The 25,389-nt window shown below is 34.4% G+C and overlaps 2 protein-coding genes across 7 annotated transcripts; one reads left to right on the top strand and one right to left on the bottom strand.

Moving 5' to 3' along the window:
- The first annotated feature begins 153 nt into the window (after window positions 1–153).
- Window positions 154–894, top strand: mRpL51 (mitochondrial ribosomal protein L51). The gene has a single exon (XM_014239128.3). It carries the CDS (start codon window positions 235–237, stop codon window positions 778–780), a length of 546 nt encoding a protein of 181 aa, XP_014094603.1. The 5' UTR covers window positions 154–234; the 3' UTR covers window positions 781–894.
- Window positions 895–1,069: 175 nt separating this feature from the next.
- Window positions 1,070–24,937, bottom strand: Pak (serine/threonine-protein kinase PAK 3-like protein). 6 transcript variants are annotated; one of them, XM_070107648.1, is made up of 9 exons: window positions 24,679–24,937; window positions 24,108–24,511; window positions 14,895–15,215; window positions 14,651–14,805; window positions 8,441–8,606; window positions 7,704–8,378; window positions 5,659–6,410; window positions 5,204–5,422; window positions 1,070–5,132 (listed from the first exon to the last, which is right to left on the bottom strand). In XM_070107648.1, the coding sequence occupies exons 3-9, from the start codon at window positions 15,043–15,045 to the stop codon at window positions 5,049–5,051; spliced, it is 2,202 nt and encodes a 733-aa protein (XP_069963749.1). In that variant the 5' UTR covers window positions 15,046–15,215; window positions 24,108–24,511; window positions 24,679–24,937; the 3' UTR covers window positions 1,070–5,048. The 6 variants fall into 6 exon arrangements, with proteins under 6 accessions (XP_069963749.1, XP_069963754.1, XP_069963751.1 ...); XM_070107653.1 differs by having other exon boundaries at window positions 24,764–24,937; XM_070107650.1 differs by having other exon boundaries at window positions 24,792–24,937.
- Window positions 24,938–25,389: the final 452 nt, after the last annotated feature.

Here is a 25,389-nt window from a genome sequence, read left to right as displayed (position 1 = left end):
GATTAGGCCACTATAGCATATAGCTGCCATACAAATGGATCGATCAAATTAACAACTTGCACAAACTTTATATTTTTTATAAGTAATTAAATTTTTCATTTGACTCTCCTTGTGTTTCAATAGCACACTGAACGCACGCAAGTGTTAAAACAGCTGTTATGTTGTTACTTTTCATTTATTAATTCGGCGCATTCTCATTACCTAACCCAAGTAAAGAAATATCCAGCAATAAGAATGTCCTGGATAACAAATAATATCCGCAAGGCATTAACCTGCACAACCAATCAGCCATTCCTCCAAAAATGGATTAATGTTCCCGCAGTTATTATCAACACACCAACCAGTGCAGTGGGTTTGCGTCACCTTTCTTTCGAGGAGAAACGTGCCAAAGGTCCACTCATACGCCGCTATGGTTATAAGGAACGTCTACATCAACGTGGTCTGCTGCCTCACTGGGATAATGGACAGAAATTGCCAATGCCAGATTATCGCCCAAAAAATGCGTGGACTGAAAAGCGTGCGCTTTTTGGTCAAAATGATTATATCGATATACTAGGTTCGGATCGTCTACATCCCACGCGAGTATTATATTCAGTACCATCATGGTTGCGTGGTGTCTCCGGCAATGAATATCAAGTGCTGCTGCGTAAACGTAAAATGCTATGCAAAACAAAGTATCCGATTGCGCGACCAACAAAGTGGAAACAACTACAGAAGCGTATACTTTATTTGTATCGGTTCCTCAATCGCAAAACGAAGACCAGTTTCTCCAAACAGTAGTGGAAAGCTTATAAAAATTGTGTTTAATTGAATGAGGAAATGTTATGCGTTTTGAAAAATTTTAGTTAAAGTTTACAATATTTTTTAAATAAAATTGAATCATTCAATTTTAAATGGAAGTGTTTTATTGTATTTAAATAATAATAATATTCATAAGCGTCCAATTGTTGACATTGTGTGAAGTTCGTGTGCTTGAACTAATTTGTAAAGACTCGAAAATATCGTGTAAGACTCGTCTATGCGCGCATAATAAATTTTTTGATTGTCCGACAATAAAAGTAGTCAATGCTTTTATTTTAAATGTTTATTTGTTGTTTTTTCTTGTTTCCGTTCATAATGTTTTACTTCATAATATATATATTTTTTTCATTCATAATAATAATTATAGTCATAATAATCATATAATAATAGCATAAATATTAGAAGTTGTTCCTTAATAGATTCGTTTTACCATTATAAATCTTGTTTATGAGTACAATAATTAATTTGTAGCGTTCACCATATCTTCACACAAAGTAGTTAATAAAGTATGTATGTGTAAACTAACGCCAAATGCTCAAATTAAAATCACTTGTAGAAACTAAAATAAATACAGAAAATAGTAAATATTTTCAGAACATAAACGAACTAAATATGAAATATTTATACGCGAAATCGTTTTCGATTTTTATTTGACTAAAGTTCTATTGTAGTGTGCCTTTTATATCATTTTTATTATAGCTACGCTCGTATTTATGTTAACAAATATGCTTTCGTCTCTGCATGCAAATTTGAAACAGAGAATATTTGTATTTTGTTTGGTTTTCTCCAATTGAAGTTATATAAACTTTTTCAAAATAATGTTTATGGCGAGAACTAGGAACTCTATTAAGAAATGAAACGATAAATCATATACATACATATTCATGACTACTTGCCCTCGTCTGCCGGAAGCCAATTGATTCGTATCATAAAAAATATTTCAATAAACAGTTTTACAGACCTTTTGTTACAAACATTACATGATACATACATAGAATTCACTGTCTAAATTCATTTGAAAATATTGCCATCTCTGCTAATGAATCGTTTCAATCTGGAATTGAAATACTTTTTTCCAAATATTTTAACGAAATTGAAGTTAAATTTTCCATATAGGGATTACAACAAAAACATTGTTTTGTAATTATTTATAGTATTCTATTGCTTGTTTGTTGTGGTTTATTAGTATATAGCATAGTGTCGAGTATATTTTTTTTCCGTAATTTTATTAAATTTTTTACTGCATACACTTTTTTAAGTAATATTTTTTTATTTCTTTTTTGTTGTTTTTATTTTTAGTAATTTACAGTTAGGCACAAAGTATGATTTCCGTTATTATTATTTTATTTGCTCGCCAACATTCTTCAACCGATCACCGCTCATTTATTTTATAACTTTGCTCCAACTTTATTATTTGCATAGTTTTTTTTATTGATTTAATTAGCAGTATTTGTTTGTAATTATACTTTCTTCCTGTTCTGGCTACAAACACACATACATACCTATAACATTCAAGTCGCGCCAACTGGCTCACTTGCAAATTGGAAAAATACTATTTATACATACAAGTCCTAAATTCGTTTAGGTTCTAAGTGCTACTATTATTAAATACAAATATGCAAACATACATATTTGGGTTTGGTTTCTTAGTTACATATGTATGTACATATGTTTGTGTATTTGATTACTACTGATTTATTTTATTTTTATTTTAAGCTAGTTCGATCTACGAAATTAATTATTACTTGGTAATCACTAGACGCTATTGTGTTTGTTCTTATTATTGTTGGTGTTCTTTTACATTGTTATTTCGGTTATATAGTGTTCTACCGATGTTTATGCTTGTCTGTATGTTTGTATCTTTAATGTAGTAACCTTGTATTTTTGCAAATACAAATAAAGTATTTATTATGTGTGCTCACTTATTGCTTGTGGTAAATAAAAAAAACTCAAAATGCTGTCATAGTAGAAACGGAAATATATATACAAACCATAGTGTGTTTACAACTTAAAGTTATGTCAGACGAGAAATTAAAATGCAACGAAACAATCAAAAAAAAAAAAAAAAATTAAAACTTTACTAAGCCAATTAACTAAAACAATTTTATTTTATATGGAATAATTAATTCTGGGTATATTCGACTCGAATTCGGTGTTTTCAGCACTCGAACGTTGGTTTTTTTAGTTTAAAACTAAAAACAGAAAAAACGTTAGCCAAAATACCCTTCACAAATAAAAAAGTTTCCATACGAAAATTTGATATGCAGCTACATATATATACATATGTTATAGTGGTCCGATCTGAACAATTTCTGTTGAGTTTGTAGAACTGCTTTGCTTTTCTCAAATAAAAAAAAGTTTTTCATACAAAAACTTGATTTTGATCGTTCAGTTTGTACGACAGCTATAAGCTATAGTGTCCCGATTTAAAAAAACTTGTTCGGTTATTGTAGCATTGTCTTGAAAAAAATCTGTACCAAATTTCGTGAAAATATTTCGTTAAATGAACAACTTTTTCATGCAAGGACATACATGTATTTTATTTTATTTCAGTTCAGTTTGTATGACAGCTGTGGGCTATAAGGGCTTCTTGGGGAGGTAAAGACATGTGCACAATTTTATATCGATTGAAACTGAGCAACTAGTTTGCGTATATACAGACGTACAGACAGACGAACGTGGCTAAATCAACGTCATCGATCGTTTATATATAATTTTTATAGGTTCTACGACGTTTTCTTCTAGGTGTTACAAGCTTCGTTTCAAACTTATTACACTCTGTTCAGGAGATGAGTGTTCTGCGCTTATAAATCCATAAAGATATGCTTTAAAAGCAAAGCCCCTTTATAGTTTAATAGCCGAAGGCAGTCGCTGTTAAAAACTAGACGATTAACAGAACAACCATGAAATGAGAAGCGTGTTTAGGCAACTATGAAGCTGTAAGTGCCAACATATGTTACTTATATAAAAAACAAATAGTGTCAACCAAACTCATTACCAGATAATTTCAGCAGCCCGAGCTGTGAACGCACCAACAAATGTGTTCGGATTTTTGATTTTGTGATAAACATAACTATGTACATTAGAAATCTTCACTTCCACCGTTTGTGGACGTAAACGTATAACAGTAGTCAAATCTGTCATTTTTCAGCAAACAAAATAAACCAAATTTGTTTTTAAGTTTTCTATAATTACAAATATATATTATATAAATAAAGGTGTCAGTAAGTAGTAGAGCGTTTTAAAGTGTTACTTCTGCTTGTTTGTTTGTTTACTTTACTTAACTTTCGTTAATTATAATTTATAATTATGTATAAAATGCTAATCATAATTAAATTGTATGTAATTAGAATGACATAGTCTTACAAAAATTGTCTCAGTTTCTCTGTTAAATGTATGTATGTAATCGTTCTCACGTTAAAGTACTAATAACAATAATTAATTTAAATAAAAATCAAATGAAATGAAATGAAAGAAAATATTACGCAAAGAGACATTTAAAATGCCTATCAGGCTGATATAAAATGTTAAACCTACAAAAATAAAACTTAATCTCTTTCAATGAATTTAAAATACATTTGAAACCCCCCGCGTAATGCAAGGAAATGTGTGCGAGTAATGCATTATATGAATTTTTAATATGTATATTTTAGTTTTCAACGAAACAGTCAATCCTTTTTTGCAATAAAAATTTTCAAAATAATATGACTGCAACACTTGTGCCGCGCCAAATTTATAAATAATTACCGTAACATTTATTTTTAATACATTATATAGCAATATGCCAAACGAAAATTAATTACAATTTCGTATATTTATGTACTGTAATCCTTTCAATCGTTACCACATGCCGTATTCTGTGTGCTGTTCAACACATTGGCTCATTTTCGAAACTCACGCGCAATTTATAGTTTTAAGCTATATATGTTATATAGCTATAATAAAACGGCTGCGTGCACGGCTCTCATTAAACGTAAGTATATGATCAATATATGTATATATCAATTTAATATGTGTGCCTAAACTGCCGCTATGCAAGTGTAACTGTTTGATCTGTTCGTGTTGCCTTCGTGTCGTGGTGTTATTTATTACATAATTTTCGTTCCTAGTTTAATTGTTATTGTTTATATGTATGTATGTATATATAAATATATATATGTATATATACTTTTTGTTGTTTTCATTCAAGTGTTTTAAGTTCTAATTTCATCACTTTTATGTAAATTAAATTAATGCTTCTTCTTTAATCAGTTTCCTTTAGCGGCTTCTTTGGCGGCCATAATAAGAGGCGTTAGGCTAGCCAATGGACGTGCTAATTTCAGGAAAGGATGCTGCGTGGATATAAGAAAGAAAACATTTAATTTTGAACGAAAAAATATATGGAAATTTTTTAAGCAATTACCTTCAACAAATCGTGTGCACTTGCACGTCGTTCGACATCGACCTCCAAACACTGATCTAGAAAATCTTGAAATACTGTCGATAGTTTCTCCTTCTCCTTGATTTCTGGCTTGCCATTTGTGGCAATGAGGTACAGGGCTTTTAATGGATTCTCATTCAGATAGGGCGGCTCACCCTCGACCATCTCAATAGCCATAATACCGAGTGACCACAAGTCGACCTGCAAATTCAAATTCAATTTAGTTTTGAAAATAAACAGTTACATTTTTTTACGTAAAATATGCAAGTTGACAATTATTTAATAATAATAATTAATAATTTGGGTAAATAACACGCACACCTAAAAGTATGCAATGTATATAGGCTGTGCCGAAAGAAATTGTTTACGAATTTTCAACTTTTAGTACATACTTTTTATTATATGTTAACTGTGTTTCTCGGTATATTAACACTCACCTTGGGTCCGTATTGTTTGCGCGTCACCACTTCCGGTGCCATCCAGTACGGTGTGCCCACCATTGTTGTGCGTTTCGACTGTTCTGGCGAGATTTGCGCACAGAAACCGAAATCCGTCAGCTTCACTGAGCCGTCCAGGCCCAACAGTATGTTATCACTCTTGATGTCACGATGTATCACCTGATTGGAGTGTAGGAACTCCAAGGCCTGCAACACCTCGCGACAAACCGCCGCTATCTGACCCTCATCCATGCACGTTTCCGTGACGACATCGGTGAGCGAACCGCCTGGCAGATATTCCATCACCACCCACAATTCCTCGGACACCAAATAACTGTCCAAATAATTTACGACATTCGGATGCTTATTCTCTCGCATAACAAGTATTTCGTTGATGATTAGTTCCTTCTTCGGTTGTTGCGATAAGTTCATCTGTTTAATGGCCACTTCCATGCCCGTAGACGACTCGATCGCTGTGTATACCGTACCCGATGCGCCCTGGCCGATCTTCTCCATCTTGGTGTACTTGCGATTCGGATCACCAACCGAAACGATAGTGCGTAATTTCTCCAATATTTCCTCATCGGACATTTTCTTCTTTTTGGCGGTGCCGGAGCGTGGCTGTGTAGCTGCTGTAGCCGCCGTGCTCGGTGCCACCGCTGATGCTGTCACCAATTGTGCCGGTGTCGGTTGTGGCACTGCTGCTGGTGAGCCCGTTAAACGTTTCGTATTTGGATCGGTAGTATGGAGGTCTGCCGACGAGGTGTCGCCACCAATCGGTGTGGCGTATATTTGTACAGCGGCAGATGTGAGTTCACCACCGGAGATTGGTGTGGCCGGTGTTATTGTTGTGGGCGTCGGTAAGGGTGGTGGTGGTGGCGTTGACATTGCCACAGAATCGCAGATTGAGGAAGACACCGATGGACAATAGATGGGTGGCAGCAGCGACGCATCGTCATTAAATGAGGGAAACGATGAAAAGGAGGAAGCAGAAGAATCGTGATTAGTCGTCGTTGCATTACAATCGATAAATTGTAAATGAGTGCTAGCAGTGGAGTTAGTAGCTGTTGTTGTTCTTGTTGTTGTTGTAGTTGTGTCAACTGTTGCAATGTTAGTAGAACTAGCAGTAGCAGTAGCAGTAATGATAGAAGTAGAACAAGTACCAATGACACCAATAACACTGGTATTGCTATCAAGATTACTGGCAATGGTCGTCGACGTAGTCAACAACGTTGCGGTTATATTACAAATGGATGTCGATGCATGCGTAGCGACAGGCTCAACAGTTTGCTGTGGCAGAGGCGGCGCAGTCGCAACGCACTCGGACGTTGCTGTTGCTGACTTTGCTGCTGCTGCTGCAGGCGAAACAATAACAAAAACACAAAAGACAAAACGAAAACAAACAAACGAACGAACGGAAGGCGAAACGGAAAAGCAGACGATACGCAACATACAAATCAGTTATTTGTTCATTTTTCAGGTTAAATTTTGTAAAATGATTGAAATTGGTTAGTATTAAAAACGTTGGTGGACATAATTTGCTTACAGTGACCGCGAAAATTGTATTTTTCCGGGCTGCACATTCACATCTTCATATATATATAATATATATATATATATATATATATATATATATACACACATTCAGATTTTTGTCGGCAGCAAAATGCACATACAAACGTATGTACATATGTTTGGATGTGTATATGGGTTAGTAGTGCTAGCCATACACAAGCGAGGATGTGCGTGACGCGTTTGCCAATTACACACGTGCCAACAAACGTACAACGAACAAAATTAAAAAAAAAAAAAAAATATATATATATATATACACAATCAACGGCTAAATTAATTTGCTGCCAAAATTTCGTGGTTTCACATTTTCAATTATGTATATGCACACAAATATATACACACACACAACGCGCTGCAGTTTGTTGGAACGCGTGCAACTTGCGAAATGTATTGTTTACTACTAACTAAATTATTTACAACAAAGTGACAAAACAAAAATACAAAAACATTTAATGTTCGACTGTAATTACTTTCGTTATTTTTGTTCTTATCCAACGTGGTTGTTGTTGTCGCACTTGTTGCTGCTGCTGTGGCGGCGACGCCTGCGGTTGTCGCAATTGCGTTATTCGGCGTGCGGTATTGTTGCTGTTGCGGTTGCGCAACATTATTCTGGTGTTGATGTTGGTGTTGCTGCAGCTGCTGCTGTTGCTGTTGTTGCAGTTGTTGTAGCGGCGTAGTTGGCGTGACCGCACGCAAATGTTCAATGCCCTCCGACACAGACACCGCCCCCTCAATGGGACGCGTATAGATCGATTTCGTGCGTTCGGGTCGCGATGCGATCGGCGGTGGCGCCGGTTGTGGCGCACCCAATATATCATCTTCATTGGCGGACGAATGTTGCGAAGATGAGGAGGCCGTATTGCCACCAAAATTGTACGAATGTGATTGACTCAAAGCGCCACTATGTGTCTGATGATGATTACCATGTACTGTCGGCCCCACACCACCGATACCACCGCCAATGCTGCCGCCCAATTGACCAATCAAACCGACAGTGTTGGCATGCGTATTCGCATTTGTACCGCCAAGGCTTAGATTGCTGAGATTGACGCCAATCAAATTGCCGCCACTATTCGAAGCGTGTAACTCCGAGTCTGTTGGTGTGCTGCTGGGACTGCTGCTGCTAACGCGACTTAATGAGGAGCCTGTAATGTGGGGGAATAGTTGAAAGCGCATATTATATAAAATGCGTATGGGGTGCGCTTACCTGAATGCGTCGTAATGGCATTTGTCATGTATTTGGAACTTGGCCGCTGCTTTGTTGTATTGTCAAACCACTTAAGCACATCCAGCACAGCTTGTGGATTGTTCTTCTGCTCTTGCTTGCTGATGTTCGAGTTCATCAGTAGACGCGCCCACGCCTCCGGCATGCCCTGGAAACACAGGAAAACGGTGAAAATTAATACAAAAAAAAAAAAAAAACAGTTGAAAATAAATGGTAAATTCAAATATTTAACCATATTCAATATTTGCTAAGTGGCTTGAAAATTAATTACATATACAAGTACAGCAAAATGTTTGTGCCTGCTAATTAGCCAAACTAAATTTATGTGCTACGACTTGCTCGTGCATACAACTTACAGCCCAGTAGCAAAACTAAAGCTTGCGAAGAAAGGAAGGTAGTAAATTCGTAAAAAATATATAAAATAGACAAACGCAAGTGTTTGCGACAGCAGCGTTTTTGCGTAAAAGCTTCTTCTGTTTTACTGTGTCAACGGCTAAGTAATAATGAAAATAAACACTGCCTGCCAGTTCTTACGAAATTTATGAATAACTTTTGTTTTGGACAATGTGAAAGGGATAAGTACGTGATTGGTATATGAATAAGGAAAACATTAATTGCATATGTGGCCGATATATGATTTCCGAAAACAAAACTCGAAAAATATGAGGACATATTCAAAAAATGCATACTTAAACGGATATAGCTGAAAATACTATATATTAATGATGCTAATTATTTGAAATTAAGTGAATGTTGAGAACATTCCTGTGATTCTTATTTTGTTCAGATATTTTTCAAAATGGCATGCGAAATTTTTGCACTAATTCTAAACAAAACATTAAACAATTTTATTTTACTCCAGAAAATATGAAAAATTTGTGCCTTTCAATGTAATATCAGAATTATTTAATTTTTTTTTATAATTTTAAGTTTTCATTTTTTGTTATTTTGGTATTATGTAACAAATTGTACCGAATATAATAGTTATTATCTTAACGGTTGGCCGAAACCGGACCAATGCCATATCCACAAAATAAATTTATGCGAAAAAATGTAATACTTTTATTCTAATACATTTGCAAACCCCAATTTGAAATAGTCACACAGGGGCGGTTCTCTAATAAGATTAGTGGATATATGTAGGTATATGATAAACTTTAAGTCAGAGAAAGCATTTCTTGTTCGAATTTTTCAAAGTTACTACTAAATTAATAAATTCCATAATTTTCTAAATTAACACTCGAGAAACGTAAATTTCGATTCAATATAAATATATCTTAAGATCACTTTGTTCGCTTTTGAATAAAATTTTATAACTCTCAAGCTATTTGATCGATTTCAACCAAATTTGGTACAGTATGAAAATCAGTCCACATCCATTCTTTTCACCGTTTAAATCCTTTTAGCTTATTGGACTGTTAAATAGATAGGTGAACCTGGGACATATTTGATTTGAAAATTTGTTCATATTTTATTTTAATAGTTATATACTAAGCATGAGCTGGTTCACGTCTTTCATAAGCTCTCACATAAGCAATATAAGGATTTTCCTTTTCGGCTTACTTTAAAGTGGACAATTCGGAAAATAAGTAAAAATAAAATAAATGTATGTATATGAAGCTTTTACTACAAGCTCAGCTGGAATTGGTAAAAGCCACCTTCGGTCCACAGCCTTCTACAATGTGGAATATCATAATTTGACACACAAATCATATAAATTCGTTTTTGTAAACATATGCTGACAAGAAAAAACATTAACTTCGGCTGCATCGAAACTATAATATTCTTCTTGACAGGTGATTTGGTTTAACAACTATATTATAACTGAATTTAAATTTGTTTGATATAAACTTTATATGATATTTAATGGAGAGTGTAGAGAAGATATATTGTTAAATAATAAAGTTTTCCATATAAGGACTTGATATTGACAGATCTGTTTGTAATGGCAGCTATATGCTATAGCGGTCTGATCTAAACAATATATTCGTAGATTGTAATGTTGCCTTGGACAATAATCCATGCCATATTTTGTTAAGATATCTTGTCAAATAAAACATTTTTCCATCTAAGGACCTGATTTTGATCGCTCAGTTTGTATGGCAGTTATCTAAATATATGCTATAGTGGTATAGTATATCCAACAAAGGAGCTGTTTCTCGGAGAGAAATCTCAAAAAACTGAATATTATGCATACTTTACAAGGACTCCGATGTTTCATTTTCGGTGTTACAAACTTCATGGTAAATTTAATACACCCTGTTCAGGGTTTAAATATAACAAATGAGGAATTTGAGCTGTAGATTTAGAAAAATCACAATTTAGCAAAAAAAAAACTGGTATTTTGAAGCCGTCATATTATTTTCGATACAAAATTTAACCTTAAAGTGTTGACTGCGAATATTTGAGAAATCGATTCAAGCGATATAAGCACACAAATACAATGTATACAGTTGATTGAGTGCTTTACTACAAACTAGCATACTACACCAAACATATTATTTTAGTATTTTACAATAAAAAAAATTTTATTTTTATTTTTTCAATACTCAAGTGCTAGTTAAGTAGATAATGCAAAGTAATGCAGTGACATATGCTTAAGCAATAGCAGCTGTGTGTGTGTTAACTTTAAGAGTATAAAAGCTGGCGAGAGTTGTTTGAAGCAATAACATATATAAATATTATATTACTTACAAACAAACATACATACATTCATACATACATAACATATATTACGTTTATATAAATGTTAAGCGATTATAATAAATTTAATAAAATACACAAACAGCCAGTAGAAAAAGGAGCAAAGCATTTGACGTTAAGGAAAATCTGTATTTATGTTTGTATACAAATGTACATATGTGGCGGTTATTGTTAAAGTGACACTATTTTCTAGAGCTTAGTAGAAAAAAAAAATTATAATTAAAACGAATAATCAAAAAGAAAATACTATAAAAAAACTATAACTAGCACAAATCAGCGCGCGTTTAGGTTTTCGAATACGTTGGATGCGCTACAAGCAGATTTCGATGTCGGCTGCTAAGTAAATCCTCAAAATATATGGGTAGCGCTTAGTACTTAGAAGTTATCATTACACTATCCTTAATGCTTTTTTCACACATTTACACTTTCATAGCCGATACTTACTTTTATTGGCAGCTTGTATGTAAAAGCAAACCCGCACGCATATTTTCCGAAAAAAAAACAAGTGAATTGATAATAAATGTATACAGGAAGAAAGAAAGGAAGAAAAGAAGAAAAAGATAACAAATAAAGTAATCACCGAAATTACAACTAAATGCTGCCTCAAAATTTAATAATATTATTGTTTGTTTATGTTTTAACTTTTGTTTTTGGGCGACTTGCACGTTTTTTTTTTTGAGTGTTCCCTTGTTTGTTGTTGCTGTGATAATGTTTGAACAAAGTAATGGTGATTTTTGTTAATTATATATTTTTTTCTGCTTGCTGCAGTTGTATTTCTTAATATTTGGTGTAGTTTGCAACTGAAAAGTAGCGCTGACGAAGCGAAAAATTATTGAAAGCGGTACTAAATATATAATATACGAAAATTGTTGTTGGTTATGCTACGTTTACACAGTTGTGATTTAATTTAATAAAATAAGTATTATACAATTAGAAAAGGCTAATTGTAAAGATACATATGTACATATGTCAAGTTTATTTTTCAAAAAATATTTTACTAACTAAAACAATTTCTGCGTTTACGCTCTTCAAAATTTGCAATAAATTATATATTTTTGCATTTAATTTTGCGTTTTGAAAAATATTTAAGAATTTAAATGGGTTAATAATAATAACAATACAACCTGAATCATAACAAAACAAAACAGTGTAAACGTAGCCTTACTGATACTTAAAAATACGGCTCACAATTTGAAAATGAAGCTTAAGTAAGCAAAGTGGGCTGTAAGAAAAAATTATTATTTTAAATGAATATATGTATATATTTCTAAATAACGGACAGAAGTTCTTAAAACTTGCATATAGTTAGTTATTTACTTTCATATATAAGTTAGCTTTAAAGTATAAAAATATTTGGTTTTTGACTTTTCGTGTTTTCGAGAAACCCGTTTGGCATATCTAAATAACGGTTTGGTATATCGAAATCAACCTTTTTTTCTACATGAAGCTAGCTTGAATTATTTAACCGAAGTTCACTAACGCCACGCCGGAACTCAGCTTCCAATCCAATTGCGAGATGTAAAATCATGCCTTAATAAGACCTAATCAAGACCCCCTATTTGTCGGATAACCTGAATGCAACCCTTGGAAATCAAAAGAGAAGCTCGACTAAACCACTAGCAAAGGTGTAGGCACCAATTCAAAAAAAAAAAAATCAACGTTAACTTCCATTACACCGAATCCATAATAGTCTTCACGAATACAAAAGATTTCATACAAGAAATTAATTTTGATCGGTCAGTTTGCATGGCAGCTATATGCCATAGTGGTTCGAACTAGAGAAATTCTTTGGGAATTGTAACCATTGTCTTGGACAATAATCCATGCCAAACTTCGTGAAGTTATCTTGCCAAATAAAAAAGTTTTCCATACAAGCACTGGATCCGATCAAAATTAAATCATACAAAAATTAGTTTGTCTGGCAGATATATGCTGTAGACCGATAACGGCGGTTCCGATTAGCAGCTTATTAAGGAGAAAAGGACTTTAATTTTTTGTTTAATTTCGCCAAGAATTAATAATTCAGAGCTCATAAAATTTGATTCAAAAATATTATTATATCATTCACCGATATTTGAATATTGTTTAAAGACTATTTAAAGTCAATATTGGACTACAAACAGGCATATTAAATATATTGCAACGGAGTTTCGGTCAAAAAGCTGATAAGGTAATGTAATAGTTATCACTAGATATTCCTCCTACGGCACATATATTGTATATCCAAAAATGTTCATATAATTTCTTGCAAATCTGGTTGCAAGTCGAAATGGGACATGGACATGGACATGAACAAAGTTTCTTTGAAACTAATTTAACCCCACACCTTTGTAATCTACTTTCTAAATGATTTTCTTCTTTTAATAATTAATAAAATCAACAATGCAGACTAATGATTGTAAATATGTATGTTGTCAAGCTTAAAAGATGCTTAATGAGTACACAGCATACCAAATAAAAAAACCAAAAACTATTCTAGCATGTGAGTGTTTTTTCTTAGCAAATATTTGCATATTTATTCTAATGGCATCCGTTTAAGCGAAGATTCAGCAGTTGGAAATTTGTTGACCGCAGCTGAAGGGCACGCGTGAGTTCGAATACTGTGCGAAAAAATCAAAAACTCTTAATAAGGAAAATGGAAAAATACGCTCATGAAAGTCACTCAGCTAATCCGTCGGTGAGATAACGTAGACTGCACGCACCAAACAGGTGTAGAAACACGTCAAATTGTAAAAAAAAGGTGAGGCGCTAAATATACATGCATACTTTAAATTAATTACATCGTACATACACTTTCAGTTTTATCCCTGCGTGCCGTTGCGCTCATTTTTAAGGATGTCGGTGTATTATAAGCACTTGCAACAATTTTTTTTTTTATCTTCGCCAATAATAATAAAGATGACACTAACCTAACCGAATTCACACATTAGCACAGTTATACTTTAACGGCAAAAGTAAGCGCTTCAAATAGATAGGGTTAGAAAGTATGAAGGAAACGACACTGTTTCGACTTTCTAAAACAAACACTGTTATCTGCGTGTTGTTTAACAGGCGACTTTATCAGAAAGAATGTTTGCACTGCTGCACTTGAAAGTGTGAGAGTCATGATTGTGGTGAGTCATTAAGGTGGCACATATGCAAAGGAACAATGCTTGTTTTTCATAGTGCGAAAATTTCGAAAAATATTATATTATATATATTTTTATATTTTACTTAATGATTGAGTGAATGTGTTAATTTGCAAAAAGAGCAATTTGAGTGAGAAATGGCAAATGTTAAATTTTCACTTTTCTTGTGAAAAAAAAAATAAATAAAATGGAGAGATGGAAAAACTCAAATTTATAGCGGCCTGCACGACATAAACATGAAAGTATGCGCATAAATAAGCAGCAATTTATACCAGATTTGCAAAATGTGCATTAGCGGAGATTCGTATAGAAAGTTACTCTTTGTTTTGTACCTTGGTTATGAATGAAATGAACAACTTACCGTAAATTCACCGGTGATCGCATCGAAGCCCACATGCACGGTATGCTCAAAATTCGTGGGATAAGATATATTCGGTTTAGAGTCTGTATGCGAGGGCTTCGAACCTTTTATCTTATTTTTCAGTGTCTTTTTCTTGCGATCGGGATCATCTGGCTCTGTGAAAACGTAAAATTGAGAGATCAATAAGCTTAATTAGCCAAAAAAAAATATTTAAAAAAATTAAAAACTAAATACACGCACTTACCTTTGGGTAACGGGCGCATATCGACGGGTGGTCCATCACCAGCGCCGCCTACACCAACCCCCGTGTTAATGACACCGCCGACACGATCGCCACCGCGATTGCTGGTCAAACGCACAGGCGGCGCTGGTGGTTTGTCTTCTTCGCTGGACATTTTTTTCCGTTGCTGCAGCGGTCTTGGGAGATGATGTTGCTGTTTTTGTTGATGTTTTTCGTTTTGTAGCTCTGCAAATGGATATTGGTATAGCGTATAGTTGCGATTGGTTGGACGATAGATAGCCAACTGAGGCGAGTCGATGACCGGCAAGCGTTCAACTGTTGGCGCTGCAAAATAAAAACGAAAATATGTATAAGAACGGCAAATAAATATGTATGAGTGTGTAACAAAAAAAATAAAAAATTATCCATATGTACAAATATATTATTTTGTTTTCTATTTTTGTTGTGTGAGAAAATTACTCAACATTTTCGAACTAATTAAGCTTTGCTTCACCTCTTGCAATTTGTTTTTTCTTTTACATGTTCTGCACAACAATTGTCGTCCGTCGATAATTAGAACAGACGCTGATAGCAGGAAACACGATCGCGTCACATCATTGAAATTCGAACTTAAGAGCGTTTGTCAAGCTTTTTTTTGCAAACAAGGCTAAAAATGAGTGGAATAGAATGAAGCCGAAAGCAGAAAGAGCAGACCGTGAGGCAAAGGCGTATGCATTAGCTTTATGATGAGTGGAAACGAAGAACGCTGACAAAAATACATATTAAATAAGAAAAAAAATTATCAACAAATATTACTCGCATTAGAGTTTGGGCGCACAACACACACATAAACAAAAAACATATAGACATATACACATTGGATATTATACAATAATATTTTTTGTTATCTGCTTTCACACGTTGTTTGCCAAGTTTGTTGCTTATTTTGCTTTATCCAACGTTTTTCTAAAACTTATCGGAGCAACCTTTGCCTTGCCCATTGTTGGTATCAGCAACTGATAAGTAGCATGACTGCAAATGGAAGAATGGAGCATAGCATTGCAAAGATAAATGCTAGCAAAGACTTAGGGCTAGAGACACTAAGAACTGAAGATGTTAACATTATATACATATATATTCGTCATATTTTCACCATTATTGGCGCCCCAACAAATGCAAATTGAACAGCAATGACAGCAGCGACGGCGACTGCACAAAATATCAACAACTTTGCTGTCCCAAGACATTCTTCGACGTAAGTCTTCCGATTGGCTTTGAAAATCACAGGAAATCCACGACAGCAAAGTGGGCGGTGGAATAAATAATGCAATATGTATATACGATATGTACAACCGACGATACATGCACACATAGATACATATAAACATAAAGGTACGCGTGCACAAATGCAACAAATAATCAAAGAAAACGAAAATAAATCTATAAACGCGCGCGCTTAACGCAATGTCAGACAAACGGCGGGGTCTTGATATCAGCGGGCGGTATATGCATAGGATAGGCCAGAAGATCAACAGTGGCAAACGCGTAGGTGACAAGAGCGACTGTCACATAAATTCTTTGAGAAAACTATATTTACTAGAACAAATAATCTCTGTTGTGCGTGCCCAACGTTGGCATGCAGTAGACGTTATGAGAGCGCGAGCGTAGCGTCAATGCTTTTGCCAGTATATGTAACGTATGGTTGGTAGTTCAGCTGATTTGGCAGGCAAGAAAATCCAAAAATCAAAACCAGCATCATCCCACATGGCTAAAAATACGCGCAAAAAAAGCAAAAAGTAACATAATAATAAAGCAACAAATAATATAAAAATACGTTAGAAATCCAAAAGTAATTGAAAACGATGGTAATGCTGGTGGTAGGGACGAAGGGAAATGGTAGTGGTTTTGGAGCGCGGAGGTGGTGAAGGTAATTGTGACAGTGCTAGCGTAGAAGAAAAACAAATAAAACACAATATGGAAAATAAAAATTAAGACACAGCAATGGAGATGTGCCACAAAAAAAGTGCACATACATACACGCGCTAATAAATCTGTTTGTATAGTGTGCCTATACAAGTAAAGTAGATTGACGTGGGCGTAGTAAAATTTAATTGAATTGATAAAAGAACATGCGAGATTAAAGTCAAATTGCTCAGTTTACTCGCATAGATAAAACATTCCATTTAATTAGACTTGCTTATGCAATTACTCTTATTTGTCAAAGCTAACTTGTCTTAAGTATCTACATATATATGTTTAACAAATAAACAGAAAAATAACTAAAGTGTTATGACGGAATAATGCATTCGAAGATTGCCATCTACTTTATGCAGTAAATCTTATTAGAGAAGAGTCAATTAATTTAAAATTTATATACGGTGAGTATTTAAACTAGAAAAAGCGGTGATTAATCATTTAAGAAGCTAGCTGTATTATATAGACTAAAGTCTTGCCTTGCTAAGGCACAGTAGTTTCGGCTCGGTTTTTTTATACACAACATTCGCCATAGTTTTAGAAAAAATGCCCTAAAAATAAAAAATGCATTAATGTATTTGCGTAAAAAAACATAAAAGAAATAATATTATAATTTCTTTGCCACAAACTTTTTCTATTCCGTTCAAATCGGAATATTACGTTATTGTGGTTTGATTCAACGATTTAGAGTTATTTTGGATTCAGTTACATTACAAAGCAACTATGTATTGTATAACAAATTTCTGATTAGATAAGCTGCTATTTGGAGAATAAAAATTTATTGGTCATAAGATAAAATAATGAATGACAAGCTTTTCTGTCTGAAACTTTTTATTGCTTTAAAAGAAAAAAATTCAAAAAAAAAAATGGGTATAAAAAATGAAGACAATAACAAACGATAACTTCGGTTGCACCGAAACTAATATACCCTACACAAATGAAAAAGTCAAAAACAAAATGACTAGTTGGCATGTATACAGACAGACAGACAGCTAAATCAAGTTAGCTCGTCACGCTGTTCATTTATATATGTATATATTTTTTAGGGTGTCCGACGTTTCCTTCTGGGTGTTACAGACTTCGTTGCCAACTTAATATACCGTATTAAGAGTATAAAGTAACAAGAGAAGTTGCATTAAATAAATACATAAATTTAAGTATGCAACTCGCATACATATGTGCACACGTCAAAAAAGCAAAACCATTTACGAGACAACTGAAAACTCTCGATAAACGCATATCGGATTAACTGCACCCGCACTGCAGCTAAAAAAACTGTTGCTTTTGTGGCAACTATGCCTGTCACAGTCATTGATCGTCGCAAAAACAAGCGCTGTCTGTCTGTCTGTATGTACTTATGAATGTATGAAGTGGCGTCTTGCATGGATTTTCAACAGCGCCACTGGCGGCACAACTATACGCTGTCAACACAAACCAACAAGTAGGAAAAACGACTGAAAAAATAGCGGGAAAGGAAGATAGTACCACAACTATGTCGACTGGTAGACAAAAAAAATTTAAAATAAAAAAATAAAGTAACTACATCAACGATGGGGAAATTGAAAAGTGTGCTGGCAAAAAATTCAATGAGATGAGAACAAAAAGCAACAGGAATGGCAGAAGCAGAGAGCAATGGCATCAGCAACACTGACTGCGAAAGGACAGGCACATACTTACATATGTATGTATGTTTGTATAGTGCGTGTGTGCCTCAAAGCGCCATATACTGTCGTCCATAATTTCAATTTCAATAAATTTGCCGCAACTTGATAAAAATAAAATCCACTAAAATATATTTAAAAGTAGAAGCAAAATCCACTGAAAATAAATGTTACTGCAACATAAAAGCGTTGGAGACAAATAATGTAATAACAAAAATAACAAAGCGAAAAAACTCCAAAGAATTAAAGAAAGCTATTGGAGCCTGCCGCCAAAATGAGCAGTGCCGGCGGCAGGTTGTAACTACAAGGCAAAGACAGGCGTCGCGTGCGCGATAAGCACCAGCCGCCACTACAGACTAACAAGTACAAACCTACATATATGTATTTTAATATGAATGTGCAACAAATGAATGCAACTGCTAACAGAACCTGTCAGTTTTGTGGGCCAAAAGAGGGCAATGTACCACAAACATAAAATCTATAATCAAATTGCTGATTACAAAATCTCTTGGGTAAAAAAAATACTAGTGTGAAAAAAAAACTTTAATACAATTTTTAGAAAACATCACAAAAAAACACAAAACGCAATACAACAAAGCGTAAAGAAAGTCGTAAATACTTCGCAATCAAAATATGGTGATGATTAATTATATTTATGTTAATATGTAAGCACATACATACATATGTGCGTACATAAGTACATGAGAAGACCGCGAGCAAAGTGTCGCGCTTAAATTATCAGCTAAAATTACCAACTAAAACTGTAAAATGCAAATTATATTTTTATAACAAAATATTATGGCATCATACATGGTATTTATTTATTATGAGCCACTGCTGGCAAAAAAGCAACAAAAATGCAAGACTGTTAGAGAAAATATGAGTGAAGCAAAGAGTCGAGTTGTACTGGTGCCAAAAGGGAAAATGTTTGACCAACTAGCCATGACTGACGAATTTACCCGCTCTTCTAGGTCCTTTTTTATGGCAATGGGTCCCCAACCGAGAGTGGCTCAACGCTCCTAATTGGAGGTTATAACCTCATTCCAACTAGAAGTGGCATTTTACATTGGTCGTTGCAGGATCAAGAAGCACCTCTTTAATACGGGTCTAACCTTAGGTGACCATATTCGTCCTGATATAATTTTGGACGGTCTTTTTTAGTCAGCGTCCATATTATAATTCACTGAAAATCGCGACATATAATAGGTGAGAGAGCAACACAGTTTTATTAAATACATTTTTTTTTTTAATTTCTAAGCTACGGCCGGGACGCTTAACTCGAAATCCGGACTGTCTCGGCCAAACCGGGACGAATGGTTAGCTAAGTATAGCCGCTTGTGCGACATGGACCCCGAAGATCCTGTAATGCATCAGAGAGCTGGGCCTACATATTTAAGTCACAAAAAGCCAAATTCTCAAATAAGAATTCAATATGGATTCGATGGAACTCAGAAGTTTCAGTTCTATTATATCACATATTAGTTACCAGTTTTCTAAGAATTCCAGTTTGTATAAATAGTTATAAATTTTATTATAATACATTTTTGAAATCCAATTCGTTAAATGCAACAGGTTTCTCGCAGCAGGCCACAGACATATTGCTCGGAATATACAAATTCACACATATATACAGGCATAACCTCCCACTGAGTAAATCAACTACTCCGATATCAACGAAGCTCCATTATTCAGATACCAGCGTATTTAAACACTGGGAATATATAAATGCGCATACACATGCTTACATTTTTAATCTGGGTACGAGTGGCCCGCTATGACAACTAATGAATGGGGGAATAACTGAATGCTGCTACTGCTGCAATGGAAATTGTCGATTAAATAGTGACAAAAGGGCAGCACAGCGCAAAGGGGTGAAACAACATCACTAAAACAGCAGCAGCTCTCTGGCATGGCGACGCTTGCAGCAGTTGTGGCAGCGAGTATGATTCATCTTTATCAGTTTGCCGGTCGACGAGACAATCAACACCAGCAACGGCAGCAGACCGGGCGTCAACATTGTGAGTCCGTCCAACACTCACAGCTGCTGACTCCGGCTTTGGTTGAGACCGCCAGAGCAAGTGGTTGTGCCACGTTGTCAATGTTTGGCTGAAGTCAATAATAAGTATGAACGTATGTAATTGTATATGTAGTTATATTTGAATACAGTACAGAGGGATAGCGCTAATGGGCACTTTTATAGAAACTAGATAGAATATAGTCGGTAATTGAAGCTATAATGCTGAAATGATATACTTATGACTGCAGTGAATTTGAATTTTACGCGTCTGCCATATGTAGCACCAAAGTATTAACTGGGAGGTGTGAACATGTAATTACCACGAAAACAGCAAGCAAATAAGCAAAATCTCACCGTAAATATGTATATAAATATTTTACAAACATACATACATACATATATGAATTGTATAACCGTATATGTTAAAGAAAGAGAAAATTGATTTGTGATTTTTTTTTTTAACAACCAACAAACAAATAGAGAAATCCAAAACATTTTTGTAAAATAAAACTATGATTTACGTCAATAGACTTGTAACAAACTTAAAGAATAAATCTTGCAAAAGCTTTTAATAAAATTTTGTAAACATGAAATAATGTTGTTGTTTTTATCGAAACACATTGCAATATTTGCTTATTAAAAATAAAGTATACACACAATGATTTATATTAATACGAAGGGTACATATTGTAGATAAGTACGTTCCCCGCCCCGTCCTTTGCATACCTCATAATGATAGGCCAATTCCTTCTTTAGTCATTTTAGCAACCTAACATGCTTGAAAATATGCACACGTGCATGGAATTCGCAAGAGACATAAAACCAAGAAGGAAATAGATAACATGGCAGCAAACAACAACCAAGATGATCCAAGTCACAGGCGCAGTTATAAAACAAAAGAGGCAAGAAGGCAAACACTTGCCATATGAATGCACGACAGTCCCAGCACCACTTGTGCATTACCCACAGCCAGCCAACCAACAACAAACGCGACACAATTATTGAAGAGCACACACTGAAGCAACACAGCATAGACTGGAAGAAGTGCACACGGAACAAAGGTGAGCGCAAATAAATAACGTAAGTATGACGTAGCGGCAGGCAAAACACAACGCTAAAGCATAGAAGAAAATAAATATGTGTGTAATGTATAAATATATGTATATGCAACTAATTCGCTGACTGGCTACAAGACCCGCTTGCTCGATTGTCTAGCTAACTGACTGCCGGCATGCTTAACGCATTCAAGCGCAGTGGTATTACCGCATATGCAGATATTAATGCAGTTGCAACATAGATGCAATACACCGTAGCGATAGGTTGTGGTTACTTCGCTAAGACCACTACTAAGTAACACTATCAGCACATTACTATGTCTTTGGTAGGCAAATTGGAACTACCGTTGCCGTTGTGGATGCCCTCTCTATTCGACTCACACCACTTCAAGAAGCGTCTTCAACAAGCAGCGCCCACTTGTATTTTTGGTTGGCTATGCCGCCACGATTTAGGTACACCTATGTAAACTGTGAGCATATGGAGAGAAGGCGGAGAGGGCGGGTTCTGAAAGCGGCGTTGAAATTGTGGTATTAGCGGTTTGTGTAACTGCGCGTATGCCAACTTATGCCGCATTGAGTTTAAAAATAACAAATATGAATTTATATTCTTATTTATATGTATGTAGGTATGTAGATTTGTAGAGATTTTTATTTATTCGTTTGTTGAGTGTTTCAACTGAAATACATTTAAACTGTACTGCATGTATGAAATACATATCTAAATATATATGTACATATGTATGTATATACGCGTACTTTGTGGGCTTTTTTATTTTAGGTTTACACACTTCACTACAAAAAAAATTTCTTTCATTAAATACATATGACAAAGAATATAACATTGACAACAACAAATATGTACATGTATATTAACTGAAACACGAAAAACACGCTAACTTTGGATGCACCGAAGATGGAATACCCTTCACAAATAAAAAAATATGATTTTGATCGTTCATTTCGTATGTATGGTCCGATTTGAAAAAAAAAAAAATTACGAACATTATAGCGTTCCCTTGGTGAAGATGTACGGCAACTGTATGCTATAGAGATCCGATATTGGAGTTTCCGACAAATGTGCAGCTTCTTGGCGATAAAAAGACGTGTGCAAAATTTCAGCTCGATATCTCAGAAACTGAAGGACTAATTCGCGTATATGCAGACAGAAGACGGACCGACAGACTCACATGGCTAAATTGATTCAGCTTGTCACGCTGATAATTTATACACATATTTTATTGGGTCACCGACGTTTACTTCTGGGTCATACAAAATTCGTGGGAAACTTAATATAACCTGTGTTTAGGGTATAAATATTTATTGACTGAAAAACAACGTTCAAAACTTATACGTGGCAAGTTTGCCGGCGCCCACCACCTTTTTCGTCGTTTGCGGATACTTTTTAGCCATATTCGGAGGCGGAAATATTTCCATATTTCCGTCTTTCAGCCAATAACTTGTCAAAGCCTAGTATGGTCGGCCGACGTCTTGTCGGTTTATGCAAATCTGATAATAAAGTATATCCGTAACTAAAGATTTTTAGTCAGAAATACAAGCCGACATACAAGAAAATTCGAATTAAAATTAAATATTTTTGCTTATATGTGTCATGTTTAATTTAGTTTGGTTAGAAGGGTTTATTAACAATTTTACTGGGTAAATTTTAGAAAATCATCCTGCGGGGTTAAAATGGGTCTGTACGGATAGAGGAGGTTCTCTAGATTTTGTGTTCGCTGACTTATGGTTTTACAGATATTTGCATTTAAAGTTCAAAAATTCAACTAATTAAAATGCGTACTTCTTTGATTTATAATGAATTTTACTAACACTAACACTTCACTGATTCGTTTCTACACATTTATTTTATACTAAATGGTGCAAAAATAACTTTAATTCAATAATTAACTTTTGTTCAATTCCTGCAAAATTGCTATTCTAAATCCTAGCCATTATACCTGAAAATAATTATTAATTGTTTAATTTAGCCATATTTTCGTGAAAAACACCAAGAGACGTGAAGGAACCCAGCATTATAACTAATAACATTATTTATTTCAAGTTTTAATTAAATCCTGATATGATTAATTTGAAACAAAACTGGATATTTACACATAGGATAAATATTTACATAATAATCTTCTAAATCTGAAAATGTTCGTAAAGCGGTTTATTTAGAAGTGAAATAGAATTTCTCAAAAATTTATGTTTTTCATCGTCTGATTGGCGTTCTATTGATAAAGTTTCTTAACATTTTCACAAATGATACTAGTGGTTATAAAGACCTGAATAACGTGTACTCTACCAAAAATCAAGCCAATAATCCGCACACAATTAATTACAATTTTGTGAGCTTGCATTAGAGCAAAAACAAATTAATACTAACTAATTCGCATTAATATTGCATATAATAGTTTAAGTTTGAAAAATCAATTTATCTGCTAGACAGACATGCGTTAGAGCAATTGTAAATGATTTGCTACTAATAAAGGTTTTATTCGAAAAAGAGAACCACAAAAATACAACAACTCACCTAGTAATTGAAATGATGAGGTTCTTAGAAACACTACCACCTCCTTCCTTTCACTATGTGCTGTTACCGAGGTTAAACTTCCACATTCCGTTTACGGTTGTCTCCAAAACTTGGAATGCAAGTGTCAACGTAATTGGTGGACAGCAGCAGCTGGTGACAAATGCTATAAATATAATTCAACTTTTTCGTTGTGCTCTTTTAGCTTTTTTTAACACTTCGTAACTCCTTTCACGTTTTTAATTAAATTATTTTCAGTTTTCAACCAGTATATCTTTTTGTTTCTTATTCAGCTTTTTGTGGAGCAGGAAATGCGTCCACTTGCCTCTCGGTCGTTTGATTAGTCTTGCCGTTCCTTCTCGTTTTTTCTTTCACTTTACTTTCATTTCAATTTTCTTAACTCTGCACTTTTGAACATACAATCAAAAAAAATTATGGCCGAGTGTAAGATAAAAAAAAAAAATTAATGAGCGGATGAAGTACTACTGAAAGGTAATGAAGGAGTGAAAAATCGGATTGACTGACGAATAAGAACGCGTAAAAATTAAAAATGATGATTCGAATTGTAACTAACACGACGGTACTTCAAGCGAATCATTGTAGCAATAAGAATTAAAAAAGTCACAGCGATTATGCACTATTATTTAAGAGATAGTTACAAAGAAATATCATAGATTTTTCGTTCACTTTTGTGAAATAATCTGCAAGTTAAACTTAGCCATTTCTTGGACTTTTTGGACAACACAAACACTCTATGGAAAAAAGCTGATTGCACTCTGTCGCTGCTATCGTTTCTTGTCTACTGTCACACTCGCCAAAGGTTGCATTCGCGTGGGCGCTTTATATGAAATATTCGAATTTTTTTACAATTATTTTATTAAACCTTGGTGATGTTTTCGAATTTATTATAAACCTACGTATAGTTTATACTAGACAATAAAAGTCTCACAAAAGAGGTAAATAAACCTTGATCTGTAATATTAACAAAGTGCTAAAGCTAAAAATTTACAAGGAAACACTTACATATGCAGTCTAATTAGCATTTCTCTTTGATTTCAATATTCGCACCGCTGTCAAAAATGTTATTTTCTTAATGCTGTCCTTTTCTATCATGCTTAATATGGTATCTTGCTAAAGAGAGATAGTCGTTCTGATTGGATTACTGCAGGGTTGCATCAGGAACGTAAATGAATTTTCAATCTATTCATTAACATTCTCTGCCTTTACTGTTTATGAACACAGTGCTTTGCAAACTGTTCCATTATACATACGTTTTGAATTACTT

This window comes from Bactrocera oleae, chromosome 2, assembly GCF_042242935.1.
Source record: "Bactrocera oleae isolate idBacOlea1 chromosome 2, idBacOlea1, whole genome shotgun sequence".
Classification (NCBI taxonomy): Eukaryota; Metazoa; Arthropoda; class Insecta; order Diptera; family Tephritidae; genus Bactrocera; species Bactrocera oleae.
This window is presented reverse-complemented; position numbering and strand designations above follow the sequence as displayed.